Source organism: Physella acuta, unplaced genomic scaffold (assembly GCF_028476545.2).
Source record: "Physella acuta isolate Inbredline_101_S28 unplaced genomic scaffold, ASM2847654v3 ptg000876l, whole genome shotgun sequence".
Lineage (NCBI taxonomy): Eukaryota > Metazoa > Mollusca > Gastropoda > Physidae > Physella > Physella acuta.
Window position 1 is genome coordinate 240497 of NW_026732393.1, and position 18357 is coordinate 258853.

The window sequence follows — 18357 nt, forward strand, 5'->3', positions numbered from 1 at the left end:
TATAAGAGAATTAGCTCCTATATGTTGATTTATATTAAGTTTCAAGCGACTTCCGGTAATCGTTAAGGGTATTTTATTTTCGAGTTTTCATAAACCCTCGTAACTTGATCTTCTTCTTCTTCGTTCTTAATTTTTAGTGTTGGGAGGGATCGAGCCTTATCTGCCAGAGGGTTTGAACTCGAGACTTTTTTTCGAATTTATCAACCATGAGCTTTGCCGACTCGACCATGCTGCCATCACAATTAAGGATTACGTGTCAACTGGTTATGCGCCATTGGGGCCATTGACTCCGTAACTTGATTATTTTATATAATTTTCTCATAAAGGATACTGTAAGATATTACAGTCTTTATACGTTTTCTCTCAAACTTCTGTAGGCCTACATCTGTATCCCGATTCCCCTGCAAGTGCCTTACAAACCCTTAGTTTTATATCAGAATAAACAAGAGGGTTTAGTGGTGCTCAATCTCTCTTTTTATAATCCATACGTAGTTGTTTAATTCTAAGTATCTGTTTGTTTGTGTGTTTGTTAAAGTATTTGTGAGAATGTGGCAAAATCTTGTAGTTGACATTTTGTCACGGACGGCTGATCTCCAAGGGTGTTAAGAAAGGGCAAATGACTGCCTTTAGAGATACTGACAGTGGCGTAGCGACCTATTCCGGTACCCGGGACGGACTATCAATCTTTAGCCCCCCCCACCCCCCCTCCCCCCAGTTGGAAAAGTTTGTTGCGCTTCTTACCAGTTACTTCCCAGTAATATTCTCTACTTCGGGGGTCGGCGTGGTCGAGTCGGTAAAGCTCATAGTTGCTAAACCGAAAAGTCTCGAGTTCGAACCCTCGGGCAGATGAGGCTCGTTAGCTGGGGACAGCCACTCTTCTACGCGAGACAACTCCAAAATTAAACAACTGCTGCCTTGTAGTTTGTTATTGGTTGGACAAAGGCTATGGAAGCAAATCCAAAAAGAAAAGCAGGCTGAAATCGGAGTCAATGGCCTCAATGGCGCATAACCAGTTGACACGTAACGCTTAATTGTGTTGGATGCGTGGTCGAGTCGGCAAAAAGCTCATGGTTGATAAATTCGAACAGTCTCGAGTTCAACCCCACTGGCAGATAAATCTCGATCCCCTTCAACACTAATAATTAAGAACGAAGAAGAAGAAGAAGAAGAAGAAGGTATCACAAAACTGATATAACAACAGTTAAAACAGTGTGTTAAACATTGTAGTATATTATTTTCGTAACTATGACTGTGTACAATTCGATTCTTCAGCTTAAAACGAGCTTTTAAAAAACTAATTCAAACATATTTTTTTTTCGTAAAAAATGTTTTAATAAGAAGCTTTTATGTACTAATGCACTAAAAAGTAGAAAATAAATTATAGATTACTATTTAAATATCTATAAAGAAAAGCGTGGGTCACTTTACTAATATTTAGGAAAAGACACACGCTTTTCTTTATAGTCATTTAAATAGTAGTCTTTAATATTCTTGTATTTCTACTTTTTAGTGCATTAGTACATAAAAGCTTGTTATTAAATCATTTTTACGGAAATTTTTTTTAGTACTTTACATGTTTTATTTATGGGACGGAGTGGTCTAGCGATAGAGAGCTGGACTGCTAACACGTAAGTAACGAGTTCGAATCCGGGTTCAAGTCAGTAGACCGTCCCTGAGTCCACCCAACTCTGATGGGTACCTAACTCACTTTAGGGAAAGTTAAGGCGGCTGGGCAGAGTGCTGACCACACTATCTCTTCATATGCCGAGGTCACAGAAACAAGTGAACTCTACTTCACTTGCCCCATAGACCGTCAGGTTTGAAATGGAAACTTTAAGACATGTTTTATTTACAATAGAGTTTCATAACAAAAAACTATTGAACGTGACGACGCGCTATTTAACGTGGTGACGCGTATGGAGTAGTTGAATAGGACTGCCTTACTAATTTGGTCAAATTTTTAATTAATTCATAAAAAATTAATCAGGCGACCAATTAAGTCAAATTAAATGTAATGATGCTGCATTGTCTTCATGTCTTGACCCACGTACCTATTACGAACCGTTCTTTCGCTCGCCCGTTTCGACAGACTTAAGACTGACGAGGAAGTGAGTTAAACAAAAGCTTGTAAAAATGTGTATAATGAAATGCACTGAAATAAAAAATAAAAACTTGGTTTCAATAATAAAAGCAGTGTTTGCTCGTAAAACCCCTAACTCATTTTGATACCAATGTTTCTATTAAAGAAAGCAAGTTTTATTTTTATTTTATGTGTATGTTTAGCTCATTTGAAAGCTTAGTATTATAAAGATTTTAATCTTTACTTTATCATTAAAGTTATTTATATAGTAAACTTTGGTCTTTTCGTAAAATAAATTAATTATGCTTATGACACAATTGACAACTTCCGGGGATCTACCATGGCGGATGTTGTGTATGTTTCCATCAACTCAGTATGAACCATCCTCTGTAAAATATGATAATGGTTTGTTGAATTAATATTTGCATTTATTAGTATATATCTAATATATATGAGTCCGGCAATCTATTAAAATCCGGCATTCTGTAGGGTATTTAGGCTATGTATGTATACAATCCTTGAAGTTTTCAGGCAAGGTACGAAATATCATTGAACTAAATACACAGGCAAATATAAGAATTAAAAGAACTAACCAGACCTATTGTAAGATCAGAGGCGTATCCAGGTTTTCGTTGTAGAGGGAGCGAAAAGAGCAAAAAAAGGCGCGGAATTTTTAACACGTTCTATATACGTGTATTATATATATATATATATATATATATATATATATATATATATATATATATATATATATATATATATATAATTACTAGCTGTATGTCATTACTTCGCTGTGATGTTAAATAAATTGAAAGTAGCACTCTGAAGAAATAAGAAAAAACACACAATGTAGGCCGACAAAACAAAAATTGTATCAATCTAAACAATATATATATATATATATATATATATATATATATATGGTCCTAGGACCTTTGACCACAGGTGCTTTGACCATAGGGGGTTTGACCATAGGGGGTTTGACCACAGCGGAGCTTTGACCATAGGGGGTTTGACCATAGGGGGTTTGACCACAGGGGGTTTGACCACAGGTGTTTTCTCAGCAGAGGGTCTTTGATCACAGGTGGTCTATCAACTGGTGTTTGATCACAAGCGCTGTGTCCGGCGTTGATCATAGGTGTTTTGTCCACATAGGGTCTTTGATCTCAGGCAGTAGCGTACGCAGGGGGGGAGCAGAGGGAGCGGCCGCTCCCCCTCTGGCCATTTTCAGCAAAGTGGCGCCTTTTCGAAACTTTTTAAACTCAAAGTTTTAAACAATGATATTTCTTAAAAAATATTTTTGGTTGGCACATCTATGTAAATCACAAGATTTCTTTTCATGCAGCAATTAAGCATTATTGTACTAGTCTAGTAGTGTCTATATATACATAATAATTCCTGGGAAATTATTTAAGACAAGTGAAATAGGGGAAATAATCACTCTCTTAATATAAATATGTATATATCTACACATTTAATTATAAATATCAAAACAAATAAATAATTACTTAGAATTACTTAATTACTTAGAAGTATAATGAAATTCTTAACACTATTCGTGTTTACAAAATGTTTTTGTCTATAATCAGAATTTAATATATCATCATTATAAATGCTTAAGTATTACATCATAATGAAAGTTTTTAAAATCAGAGTTGGTATAAAACCACGCTTTTCGATATAGTGGAAAAACATTCGGAATAACAGCCTACATTTAACTAAATATCGGTCTTTTAGTTCAGATCTTATATTTTAATTAACTACTGCTTTTTTGTGTTCTTTAAAGATCATTTTTTAACATAGTGATATATATGGGTTAGATCACTGTATTGATCACACACCTTTTTACTGGTAATTGCAAAAACAATATTCACAGAGTTTTACGTTTAAAAAGCTAATTTTCTGGCGGCATGGTACTTTGGTACATCATTACGCGTTTTCTACATGTACTTAACAGATCAGTTCGGGGTGTGTTGGGGGGGGGGGGGTTAACTTTATTCACCACTGTCCGTTCACTTTAGGTCAATTATCCAACCCAGTATATACCTAGGTGTAACATTAATGTCGCTCTACACAATTGTGGTGGTGAGGTGTGTGTGTGGGGGGGGGGGGGGGAGATAACCAACTCAGAGTGAACATAGCGTCAGTTTTTAGATGACTGTTCTAAACATACATATATATATATATATATATATATATATATATATATATATATATATATATATATATATATATATATATATATATATATATATATATATATATATATTACACAAATATATATTACACAAATATATATTACAGAAATAGATTTAAATAAGTATCAGTGGTATTATGACAATATTTTTTTTACAGAGGGGTCCATGGGGGGAGGGGGGTTGTAACTGTTTCATCTAATTTGTAATCTTAATCACTATCGCCAAAACTGTAAGAATACTACTACTTCATCCTGATGACGTTGTTGATCTTGTCAAAATTTCCCCACCACTACGCAGTTTGCTCATAAGTAAATTTAAATAGAGGTGCCACATCAGTTGTATTTGTTTATGTATTGTCATTTTTTAAAAATTAATCACACGATTCAAACTGTATATATAAAGTAATTAAGTGTGAAGTTTTATGTATAACATTTTCTATTTCAATTATTCGTAAGCAAATACATTATACAGCTGCCTTAAACTTAACACCCCTCTTGCCAAGTGGTACTACCGTAGAGGTTTTTTAAACATTGTAATGCATCGTAATGGTTATTTTTAGAATTGCAAACTGATGCAGCTGTTAATACGTGTTGTAAACGTAGACACTACTAGACTAGTACAATAATGCTTAATTGCTGCATGAAAAGAAATCTTGTGATTTACATAGATGTGCCAACCAAAAATATTTTTTAAGAAATATCATTGTTTAAAACTTTGAGTTTAAAAGGTTTCGAAAAGGCGCCACTTTGCTGAAAATGGCCAGAGGGGGAGCGGCCGCTCCCTCTGCTCCCCCCCTTCGTACGCTACTGTGTTAGATATCAAGATTGGAAAAGTGTTCAATAAACAACAGTCACAAAATGAAAGAAAAATAACGAAAGAAACTACAGGAAATCTTTACTAGAAGAACAAAAGAATCAGAAGTGTTATTTCGTACTAGAATCTTCTTGTTGTAATAATTTTTATTCAATTACTTATTGTAGCGCAGATAGCTAGAACGGCATTGTGAATTGCACTTAATTTTCTTTCAAACTATAGCCCTAGCCTCAACACTAACCCTAACCTCAATCCTATCCGTGTCCATATCCCTATTCCTAACGCTAACGCCAGCCCCAGCCCTAGCCCTAGCCTCAACCCTGACCCTAACCCCAACCCTAGCCCTAGCCTCAATCCTAACCCTAACCCTAAACCTGACCCCAACCCTAGCCCTAGACCTAGACTCAACCCTGACCCCAACCCTAGCCCTAGCCTTGGCCTCAGTCCTACCACTAACCCGGATCCTAACCCCAGTCCCGGTCCCAGCCCTAGTTTTAAGAGTAGATGCTCGTTACAAAGTGTGCTATTAAAACTCAGTCCATCGGGAAAAAAATAGCGATCTAAGTAATGAGATGAAATGACCGAAAAGTAACCTAGACTGACGCGCCTTATACTAAATATACATTATTCAGAGCGCTTGAGTTTGATCGACCACTTGCAGATGCGACAAAAACTTAATATTCGGTAAGGAGATAGCTCTGGTGAAGTAAGCACCTAGAAAGTTAGCACATTCTCAGAGAAGTTATATTAAAAATGAATTCCTGATATACTGACGAAAGTCTAAAAACATTATTAACGTATATCTGATTTACTGATAGAAGACTGATAGAAATACTGACACATTCCTGATGCTGAAGGGTTTTTGAATGATCCGTCAGATTTCTGATATACTAACAGAAGTTTGACAACACTGTCAGATTCCTAAAATACATAAATAAATAAATAAATAAATAAATAAATAAATAAATAAATAAATAAATAAATGAATGAATGAATGAATGAATGAATGAATGAATGAATGAATGAATGAATGAATGAATGAATGAATGAATGAATGAATGAATGAATGAATGAATGAATGAATGAATGAATGAATGAATGAATGAATGAATGAATGAATGAATGAATGAATGAATGAATGAATGAATGAATGAATGAATGAATGAATGAATGAATGAATGAATGAATGAATGAATGAATGAATGAATGAATGAATGAATGAATGAATGAATGAATGAATGAATGAATGAATGAATGAATGAATGAATGAATGAATGAATGAATGAATGAATGAATGAATGAATGAATGAATGAATGAATGAATGAATGAATGAATGAATGAATGAATGAATGAATGAATGAATGAATGAATGAATGAATGAATGAATGAATGAATGAATGAATGAATGAATGAATGAATGAATGAATGAATGAATGAATGAATGAATGAATGAATGAATGAATGAATGAATGAATGAATGAATGAATGAATGAATGAATGAATGAATGAATGAATGAATGAATGAATGAATGAATGAATGAATGAATGAATGAATGAATGAATGAATGAATGAATGAATGAATGAATGAATGAATGAATGAATGAATGAATGAATGAATGAATGAATGAATAAATATATATATATATATATATATATATATATATATATATATATATATATATATATATATATATATATATATATATATATATATATATATATATATATATATATATATATATATATATATATGACCAAGTGCAGCAGCAGCAAGTGACGTTCTCTGTTAGGTCTTGTGCGACTCCTTCCTCACGGCACCCAAATGCGACAGAGGTGTGTACAACCTCCTGTCTGTAGGTATTCGTCAACGGCTTAGGAATTCCCGCCTCTAGGCCGAGGACACCTCATTTGGCGTCGATACACCCTCCTGATAAAAAGTAGCACACTCAGGTTCAATATTACTTCACTTTATTCCTTCTGATAGTTCCATCTTCGTTTCTAAACGAACATCTTCTGTCTCTCACATCTTCTGTCTCTCACATCTCCTGTCTCTCACACCTTCTGTCTCTCACACCTTCTGTCTCTCACATCTTCTGTCTCTCACATCTTCTGTCTCTCACATCTTCTGTCTCTCACATCTTCTGTCTCTCACATCTTCTGTCTCTCACATCTTCTGTCTCTCACATCTTCTGTCTGTCACATCTTCTCTCTCTCACATCTTCTGTCTCTCACATCTTCTGTCTCTCATCTTCTGTCTCTCACATCTTCTGTCTCTCACATCTTCTGTCTCTCACATCTTCTGTCTCTCACATCTTCTGTCTCTCACATCTTCTGTCTCTCACATCTTCTGTCTCTCACATCTTCTGTCTCTCACATCTTCTGTCTCTCACATCTTCTGTCTTTCACATCTTCTGTCTCTCACATCTTCTGTCTCTCACATCTTCTGTCTCTCACATCTTCTGTCTCTCACATCTTCTGTCTCTCACATCTTCTGTCTCTCACATCTTCTGTCTTTCACATCTTCTGTCTCTCACATCTTCTGTCTCACACATCTTCTGTCTCTCACATCTTATGTCTCTCACATCTTCTGTCTCTCACATCTTCTGTCTCTCACATCTTCTGTCTCTCACATCTTCTGTCTTTCACATCTTCTGTCTCTCACATCTTCTGTCTCTCACATCTTCTGTCTCTCACATCTTATGTCTCTCACATCTTATGTCTCCGATTGTCCCAACTTCTCTACTCATATCCGATGTCAAACTATTCTATTTCGGTACCACCGATTGCTTAGTTTCTATTAATAGCTTGTCCATTTGTCTTCTACTTTACAAGTCTAATTCTATTTTAGTAACACCAGCTACGTCACAACAGTTTCATAATAACTATAAATAACTCAGTTCAGTTCTGGCCTTGACCTTGTTCTAGTTGACAGACACTATTACGTTGTATGTATATATATATATATATATATATATATATATATATATATATATATATATATATATATATATATATATATATATATATATATATATGTTACGGTCAAAGCCGGAAGTGCGCATTGGCCGGCTCTCTTGGCTAAAGCCAGTAGAGCTTAACACTGACTGCGTATTTCGTACATTGGCCGGCACTGGGCTAGACGTTTCTGGCCAAAGTCCGAAGCGCTTAAACTTGACAGCGTATTTCGTACAAGTGATAATAGTGATTGTGACTATAGTACAATAAAATAATGTGAATGTTTCTGATATTTACTTTAATTAATAATTTATAAAGACTTAATTTCATGATCCTTACCGAATATAGAAAAAACCAAAATCTGCTAATGATCTTCTAATTCGGACTTTGGCCGGTCGTCTCTAGCCAGATGATCTTCTAATTCGGACTTTGGTGGGTCCACCATGGTCAGTCTCCGCGGACTGGCCGGCCAAAGGCGGAAATCAAGGAAATTTTCGGACTGTGACCGGTAAATGGGAGGCGATATAGGCCAATGCGTTCTTTGACCGGAACATATATACACATATACATATATATATATAAATATATATATATATATATATATATATATATATATATATATATATATATATATATATATATATAAATATATATATATATATATATATATATATATATATATATATATATATATATATATATATATATATATATATATATATATATATATATATATATATATATATATATATATATATATATATATATATATATATATACATACACATATACATGTACATGTACATATATATATATATATATAGATATATATATATATACATACACATATACATGTACATGTACATATATATATATATATATATATATATATATATATATATATATATATATATATATATATATATATATATATACAGAAAGAGAGAGAGAGAGGGAGAGAGAGAGAGAGAGATCAGCATATTTTTTTATATTAACTGTTTGTTATTGAGATTTTAAGCCTAATGTTTTCTAGTAAACAACACTAATCTACTAATCCGATTTTCGATGGGCGCTGAGTGGTCTACATTTGAGAACTTTAATCCAAGCAAACGTTTCAAACGTGACACAGACTACACGATATTTGACGCAGCCAACACACGTACGCAGCACTGTCTGGTAGGTTATTACATTAGTCAAACACCATATATAAAGTGGAGTTTCTTCGTTGTTTGTGTGTGAAGTGTATTGTGTGGGGCATTGTACGTGGTGAAATATGGAGGCTGTTGGGAAAGGGATTGTGCGATCATCACTACCCAAACCCGCCGTTGACTTGATTTGTGTCTTGCGCCTATTGGTGCAGGTGATTTGTGTCTTGTCCCAATTGGTGCAGGTTATTCGTGTCTTGCCCCTATTGGTGCAGGTGATGTGTGTCTTGCCCCTATTGGTGCAGGTGATGTGTGTCTTGCCCCTATTGGTGCAGGTGATGTGTGTCTTGCCCCTATTGGTGCAGGTGATGTGTGTCTTGCCCCTATTGATGCAGGTGATTCGTGTCTTGCCTCCATTGGTGCAGGTGATTTGTGTCTTGCCCCTATTGGTGCAGGTGATGTGTGTCTTGCGACCTATTGGTGCAGGTGATGTGTGTCTTGCCCCTATTGGTGCAGGTGATTCATGTCTTGCCCCTATTGGTGCAGATGATGTGTGTCTTGCCTCCATTGGTGCAGGTGATTTGTGTCTTGCCCCTATTGGTGCAGGTGATGTGTGTCTTGCCCCTATTGGTGCAGGTGATTTGTGTCTTGCGACCTATTGGTGCAGGTGATTCGTGTCTTGTCCCTATTGGTGCAGGTGATGTGTGTCTTGCTCCTATTGGTGCAGGTGATTCGTGTCTTGCCCCTATTGGTGCAGGTGATGTGTGTCTTGCCCCTATTGGTGCAATTGATGTGTGTCTTGCTCCTATTGGTGCAGGTGATTTGTGTCTTGCCCCTATTGGTGCAGGTGATGTGTGTCTTGCTCCTATTGGTACAGGTGATGTGTGTCTTGCCCCTATTGGTGCAGGTGATGTGTGTCTTGCTCCTATTGGTACAGGTGATGTGTGTCTTGCTCCTATTGGTGCAGGTGATTTGTGTCTTGCCCCTATTGGTGCAGGTGATGTGTGTCTTGCTCCTATTGATGCAGGTGATTCGTGTCTTGCTCCTATTGGTACAGGTGATGTGTGTCTTGCTCCTATTGGTGCAGGTGATTTGTGTCTTGCCCCTATTGGTGCAGGTGATTTGTGTCTTGCCCCTATTGGTGCAGGATTAAATGTACAGAGAATAGAGCTCAACAGGCACCATTGATTGGGATAAAAATTTTCGAATATGCAACTCTACCACCCGCCGTATTCTTAACATCGGCTTGAAACATTTTTTGTATTGTTTGATGCAAGTGAATTCGAAAGCAATCATTTGACCTCTCCATGCACTAAACCTTTGACCCCTTATGATTCTACTAACCCGTCACACCCTACAGTTTACAGGGATTGACTGGAACCGTCTACCTTACCTGGTCTTGGTTCAAGTCTTCCAACACCTGGACAACCCAGACAGGTACCACGCTGCTCTCACGTGTAAATCCTGGCTACTGACACTCTCTAGTCCAGCCGTGTGGCGCACGGGACACTTCAAGTTAAACACCAAATATGATAAATATTTACTCCCTTTCATTAGAAGGATGGGGAAATCTTTGCTGCACATTAGAGCCGATGGTACAGGTTAGTAGTTTTTATTTTTAAGTCAAATGGCACAAGCTAAAAAAAAAAACTCAGGGATAAAGATAAGTGTTGAAATGTAAAGAACCAAACACACACACACACAATAAATATTAACTCTATTACAGCGTTGAAAGATGAAGAGATTAAAAGCACACGGTTCTTTTGTCTATTGATTGAAGCCCTAATAGATAATAACAACAAGAAACTGGTCACTCTCTGCCTGACAAACACGAATATGTTAAGACCATCCTACGCCTACCTCAGGTGGGAGGTGGTGGAACAACTCGAGACCCTTTTGAAAAACCAGCACCAACTCCAAGTTTTGGATCTCAGCAACGCTGATCTTGAACTATATGAAGGTGAGTAGCGTCGGTCTAAATGTTCTCCAAAGTCAATAAAGTACCAGCCCTACTAAAGCCACCAAACTTTAAATGTTTATTGAACCAGGTCTTGACTTGCTGTTGGCGGCCACCCTAAACTCCCATGCAACACTCCACACCCTCCACATTAACGGGCTGGTCAAGAACAAATTCTCAGCTGGTGTTGCAAATGACCTGCAATTCGATTTAGTCGTGTCTCGTCTCACCAATTTATCTGGTATGTTTCGTGTCTCAATATTTTACAAATTGTTGAATGTTTTTAAAATGCATTTTTAATTATTCAAAAAAAAAATATACATCCGTATGTACGATTTGTTGTGTAAGGAAATTATGTTTATCTTCATATAATCAACTTTACACATCAGCATACTCTACTGTACTTGATCTCTTTACAGAGTCAACTTTCCATGTTATCTAAATCCTCTTTTTTTAACCTTACCGAATTACATCAGCTATTTAATTTTCTGGCTCTCTACTTTGTTTCAAATTAATTGACTTATTTAAGTAAAGCATGAGTAATCTCCCGTTAACTTTCTCGTATAATCGCTTTTCTTTTGAAAAAAAAATTGCACACCAAATTAACGTAAACAGAGGGCGTATACTAGAGCGGAAAACGTATGCTTTACAAATGAAATATTGACTAACTTGTAGATAGCTCTTTTAGCATCTAATTTAACCAAATCAAATGTCACAATGCATTGTCGTCTAGACCTATGTGAAAAGTTATGAAAAAAAAAACGGAATTGTAGAAGTAATATTTTTTTAGAAATCTAAAAAAGCGTTAATATACTTAAAATTAAATAAACCAGGAGTGATCTTTCCTAAACTTTCTTGTATATTCTTATATAACACTACGGGGGATGGCAACTTAGGTTATAGACAAGATTTTTAATCTATTTTAAAATTACTTTTACTTTTTAAAATGGAAAAGAATCTCGTAGAAAAAAGAATTGTGCACCAAACGCCAAACAATATGTATATAATAGTGCGGAAAATTATTAGTACTTTATAAAGTGATCAAGTAGTTAAAGTCTTCACACGGAAATTCATTAAAGTAATAGACATGCAGACATAGTCTAGTTCAAGGAGGTGTAAAACGATTTCTTTTTACGATTACAATACTTCCTCTATAGTGTCGTTTTGATTTTATTTATTTCTTTTAGGGCTTCTCTTTTTTCCCTGTCAAGCACCCAAAAATCCAGTTTTTTTGGACGTGGTAGCTGGCCACGCAAGTGATCCATAAGAGGTTTATGGATTATCCGAATCTTTATCTATAAACAAAACTGATGCAATATTTAATATGGGTTTCATCATTTCGTTTTCAATCGAAATTACCGAGTTAACAAAAATCCCTCCAACATATTGTTAACATAGATTTAAAACAAACGGGATTTTAGATTTTTTAATTTTTTTAAAACCACACGACATAGACCTATTTCTGCTAATTATGTTTACATTTTCTTTGATAAAAAATCTTAACAAATGTTAACAAATTGTTTTTGACATTTTTTTTTGTTTAACTAATTAACTTTTTGGTTGGGCTTATCGGTAGATCAAGATAAATTTATTGTATACTATAATTAGAAGAACTGCCAAGCGTATCCTGTTGAACATTGATCATAGTGTTGGATCATTATAAAAATAGTAAATAGGCATATTGTTAAAGCTATAGTAGACAGAAAAATTTAGCTTTATAATGCGTTAAACTTTTGAATGGGCAAGACGGTCTTCCATGGAAGCCCGCCATGTTTGTCATGTCAGCTGTGAAATAAGTAAATAATTCAAGTGACGTCACTAAGGGGGTCATCCATAAATGACGTCACGCTTTTTTGACGATTTTTACTTCCCCCCTCCCGTCACACGTCGTCACAAAAAGCCTGACCCACCCCCCCCCCCCCCTAAAATGACGTCACACCTCAGCCTACAACCCCCCCCCCCTCAAAATTGCAGTTGAATTTTTTTTATAACACCGATATTTTTTCTAAAATCTTGTCTGAACTCTGTCAAAATATTTGAATCGATTCCTATTACAATTTATTAAAACAGTTTTCTAAAACGCGAAAAAAAAAACGGCTAAAATTCGTTTTATAACATTGCTTTTTTTTAAAATGCAAAAGTGTGACGTCGCACCATTTGACCCCCCACCCTCCCCCTCATCACACACCGTCACAAAATTACGGACCCCCCCCCCCTCTCTTCCTACGAGTGTGATGTCATTTATGGACGACCCCTAAGCCGATAAAAATATTTTTGTGTGAAAATAAAGTTCTTGTTTTGAACTTTTATAATTAAAGGGGCATTTCTACAAATGAATATCGTATCGTCTTTGAATAAATTTGTGAATAACATTTAGGGAAAAAAGAAAATTATTTTCTAAATAAATACGTATTTTACAGAAAATAAATATAATAGTTTCTCGTTTTTTGTAGTATATAGATAGATAGGTGGATTGTATAACGGATGTCACAGAGTAGTTCTAGTTTTTTGTGGTTATAAAGGATATTTTCTCCACTGCTGTATTTTACAAGACACCTTGACACTGAACCATGAAATAACCAACATTTCAAGTTTTCTTTTCGAACTTTATCTCCCGGGGGGGGGGGACACTGGTAATCGTACATATTTTCATATTAATTCTATTTCGTTGGGGGGGGGGGGGCAGTATCCGTTCTAACCGAACAAAAAACTTTTGCAGTACTACAGCTCGACTACCTCTGCATGTCGGACACTGTGCTAAACCTGCTTGCTGCAACAGCCAGCAATACCCTGCGGCTGATGTCACTTCATGCTGATATTTACATCCCCCAAACTTATATCACATCGCCAGCCTGGCAGTCCCTGACGTCTGCTTGTCCAAAACTCAAAGTTGAATTTTTTATCGGAGAGGCGGTTGTGAGTATCGACAGGTTCATCAATAAATATATTTATATCTATGTACAAATCAATCGTGTATTTAACACCTATTTATGTATGTTTGTCAATGGCGTTTCAGATAATGTTCTTTAATGGGCCATCACGTAAAGTATCTCTGAGTTCAAATGAGAAAATAAGATCTTTTACTTATTTGTGAAATTTCGTTTATCTATCTGAAACAGAACTCAAGTTATAGGCTTTTAAAAGTAGAATAAGTTCCACTTCCGTTTATCGGAAATCGCTGAAAAGTTGATACAGAACAACAAATTTAATATAATAATTATATATGAAATTTCATCAACCTGGCTATAAGGGTACTCAAGTTATTGTGTTTACACACACACACACACACACACACACACACACACATACATACGTACACACACGGACAGAATTGCAAAGCCCAGTTTTTTTTACTCGAATACGAATAAAACGCCGACATTTTGATAAATCTTGATTTTAGAATTTAATGTGAATTTATTGCACGATTACAATACTTCGTCTATACTCAGTATACGAGAATGTAAAAATGCACCAATTACATGTATTTCGGATTTAATTTTAACAAATATACCAAGTTTCTATCCTGGGTTTCTATCATTGACTAACTCACCAAGTTTCTATTTTTTTATAGATTCCTAAAATCCACAAATCAGCCATTGTAATTTCTATTTGACTAAGGTTTACCGGTCTGAAATGTCTAACATGCTTGTCCCATCAATGCCACTTCATAAACTCCATTGTGGTATAATGTTATTGATTGATGAAGACTGCATTAGCCACATCGCCGACAACTTTCAGGTTTGTCTCACTAAATGAATCGGACAACACCCACAATATGGTCATGTTTTACTTATTGTAATATTATATCAATATGTTAAAAGAGTGACATTTGAGTGGATACGATGTCTACTGGTTATGTACCTGTACCTTATTGTATTCAACTTTTGGTGGATTGTCTAGGCTCTTTTCGCCAGCTTCTACATATTGTAACTCCCTATTCCAACAGTAGCACCATGTATATTTAGTATGAGATAGGTCGATGGCCTCAAATACCTGATACGGGACATTGCAAGGATATTAACACTGGAATGGGTTATCACCTTAGTTTCCTTGAATTAGGATCAAGTTTGATATAGTGAATGTTCTGTTCAAAATCTAAAATTGGGAATGTGTTGCTATTTTATTTTATATTAAGAGCATATTTTTACATGTGTAATGTAGACAATAAAGCTTGAGAAGATATGAGTATAGACGGGCTAATTAAATGTTAATTAAAGTTGTTATTTAAAGTACAACTGAGAAGCTGAATATAATATAATTTTTTCTTCATAGAACACGTTACGTCATCTCCAGTTTGATCTAACATTGTTTAAAAATAAAGAATTCTTTGGAGACATGATCAAAAGGTAATGGAGTCAGCTGCATTGTTGTCCTATTGTCCTACTAGTATACAGTATAGTCCTGCCCAGCAACTATACTGCCCTGTGGTCCTATTGTCCTACTAGAATACGAACCGAGTCATAAGGCCTAAAGTGCGGCTGACCTGACGACCTGTAATTTCCAAAAATACATCTTACAGTCTACTACCGTAGTTCCAGCCCCTATACTATATTGTATTTAACATCTTATAGTCTACTAATGTAGTCCCAGTCACTATGTCATATTGTCTACTACCGTAGTTCCAGCCTCTATGCCATATTGTCTTAGCGACCTACGATGTGCAGTCCTTAAGTTGGAATAAAATTAAATCCTTCAAAACTACAGTCCTAAAGTTCAAAAGTATAACACCATTTCAAGCCTACTTTCCTAAAACTGACTGAGCTATTTGTTTATTATAGGTGTCATATTTTGGAAACCTTGTCACTAAAACTGACTGAGCTATTTGTTTGTTATAGGTGTCATAATTTGGAAACCTTGTCACTAAAAGTGCAAGCCTTCGCCAGTGAAGAATATGACTGCAAACAGATAATAAGAAGGGCAATCGCCAGTCATCCGACCAAAAACTGTAACGTAACTTTAAACGGTATAGACGTGAGTTTAGAGGAGGGCTGGATGAGTCATCTCCTTGGTTTCTTGACCAGTGTTCTGTAAGGTGTTTATAAAATCAAATTTTTAACAGCAAATGAAGCTAAGTCCATTTGGACAAGAAACTAGTTAGAGTTAAATACATTTGGATGTATCACACTATAAGTTTCCGCACCGGGTGACCCCCGACCTGGTGACCCCCGACTTGGTGACCCCCGACTTGGTGACGCTACTGGGTCAAAATATAATTTCTTGTTATATCTGCGATTATGGCCACCTGTGAATTTACGTAACATTCGAACCCCACTCAATGTATCATCTTGCTCCACAAAAATGTATTAAAAAGTGACTGAAGAAACAGAATAATGCTGGGGTGTAGCCAGTAGGTAGGACCATACATATAACAAAAATAAATATTCTCATAAAATTCATGTTTTCTAAGCAAAAATCCAAAGATTGAAAACCCACGTTGAAAACTTAAATTTTATCTGAAAAATAACAAAATGTCCCTTTCTTTTGACCTTTCAAAGTTTACTTTCATGTAAGGGTTTAAGCAAAAGTTTTGAAATTTCGTTAACAAATAGATCAAAATTTAAAATTGAATGTATTTGAGTCAGTGAAGACTAGGGGACAAGCAGCGTTTTTTCATCAGATATAAATATATTACAGAATCAACAGAAGTATAACGTTGTTGTATTTTTATTTAAACTTGTTTGTTTTTTTATCTTATAGTAACTCTAAATTTTTCAATGTTGAAGCAGTTTCTCGACTTTTAAAAAAATAATTTTTATTTTTTATTTTTTTGTTGTTGTTGTATTTTATGCATTCCCTTTTTACAAGCTTTTACTTAGTTCAAGATGTCAGCATGTGGGTTTATAGCAAATCTTGTAACTCAATTTTGAGCCACTTCTGTTGAAGCGATTTCGTTTACCCTTTCAAGACACATGTTTCTTCGACGACAGTGCAATGACATATATTTTCTAGTCTAATCACACATTAGGTTAGTTATTTAAAATAATAATTTTAATAATACTACCCTTAATAATAAAAGGGGAGATAACAAGATTAGCAACTAGCAATTGTTCTGTCAGATGAACGTCGATGGTAAACTGTGTGTTACCACTGGCTGATTTCTTTAAACTGTGTGTTACCATTGGTTGATTTCTTAAAACTGTGTGTTATGATTGGTTGATTTCTTTAAACTGTGTGTTATGATTGGTTGATTTCTTTAAACTGTGTGTTATGATTGGCTGATTTCTTTAAACTGTGTGTTACCATTGGCTGATTTCTTTAAACTGTGTGTTATGATTGGTTGATTTCTTAAAACTGTGTGTTATGATTGGTTGATTTCTTTAAACTGTGTGTTATGATTGGTTGATTTCTTTAAACTGTGTGTTATGATTGGTTGATTTCTTTAAACTGTGTGTTACCATTGGCTGATTTCTTCTTAGGGTCGGCCACGAACTAAATAATGGCAGAGAACTGTCTTTTAGATTCCACAAGCAAATGATTGGGTTTTAAAGAAAAAATTTTAGGTCGTGGCCAGAGAGGTAGCGACCCTTCCCGGCACCCGGGGAGAAACTTTCGATTTGCACCCCCCCCCCAACTTTTCAATTTGTTTTTTCAACCCATTTTGGCGCCCCCTATGGACGGCGCCCGGGGACATATGTCACTCCCCCTCCCCTGTTCGCTACGCCTCTGGTCGTGGCTTATGTAGTGTCGACTTCACTTCTATAGACTACAATGTGGAAAACAAATATAAAATCTTTCTATTATTTAATTTACAAAACTTTTTGCGTTTAGCCTCTTGTGTTAGAATGGCTTTAGCAATGGTAGGTCTGTGAGGGCGGGCAAGCTGGGTCTAAAAGTCACGTGATCAGCCACGAGATGACCGACTGAGTGTCATGCTTGAGGTGGGCGTGTTGCCTACATTGATTGCACGTTAAATAATTAATGTTACATAACACATCGACGTAAGCCAAAAACCGTTTTAATTAATAATTGCTCTTAAATAAAAACATTAAAAAAACTTAATTTTTTTTAATACAATTTATGTGATAAAGTCTCGCAATTACCGAATTAGTTTTGTCGTGTGGAATGATTCCACACACGTCATCTAAATATAGCTACAGGCAGTAGTCCAAACGTTCTGTCAACAAAGTTTAAAACAATTAAGTCCGCTCTAATTAAGTCCGGGCTAATTAAGTCAGGTCTATTATTTCAACTTTAATTTTAATTTCTG

The 18357-nt window shown here is 35.6% G+C and overlaps 1 protein-coding gene across 1 annotated transcript; it reads left to right on the forward strand.

Moving 5' to 3' along the window:
- Positions 1-14812: 14812 nt before the first annotated feature.
- LOC131952545 (uncharacterized) lies at positions 14813-16765 on the forward strand. The gene is made up of 3 exons (XM_059315264.1): positions 14813-14888; positions 15423-15496; positions 15986-16765. Exons 1-3 carry the CDS (start codon positions 14838-14840, stop codon positions 16179-16181), a joined length of 321 nt encoding a protein of 106 aa, XP_059171247.1. The 5' UTR covers positions 14813-14837; the 3' UTR covers positions 16182-16765.
- Positions 16766-18357: the final 1592 nt, after the last annotated feature.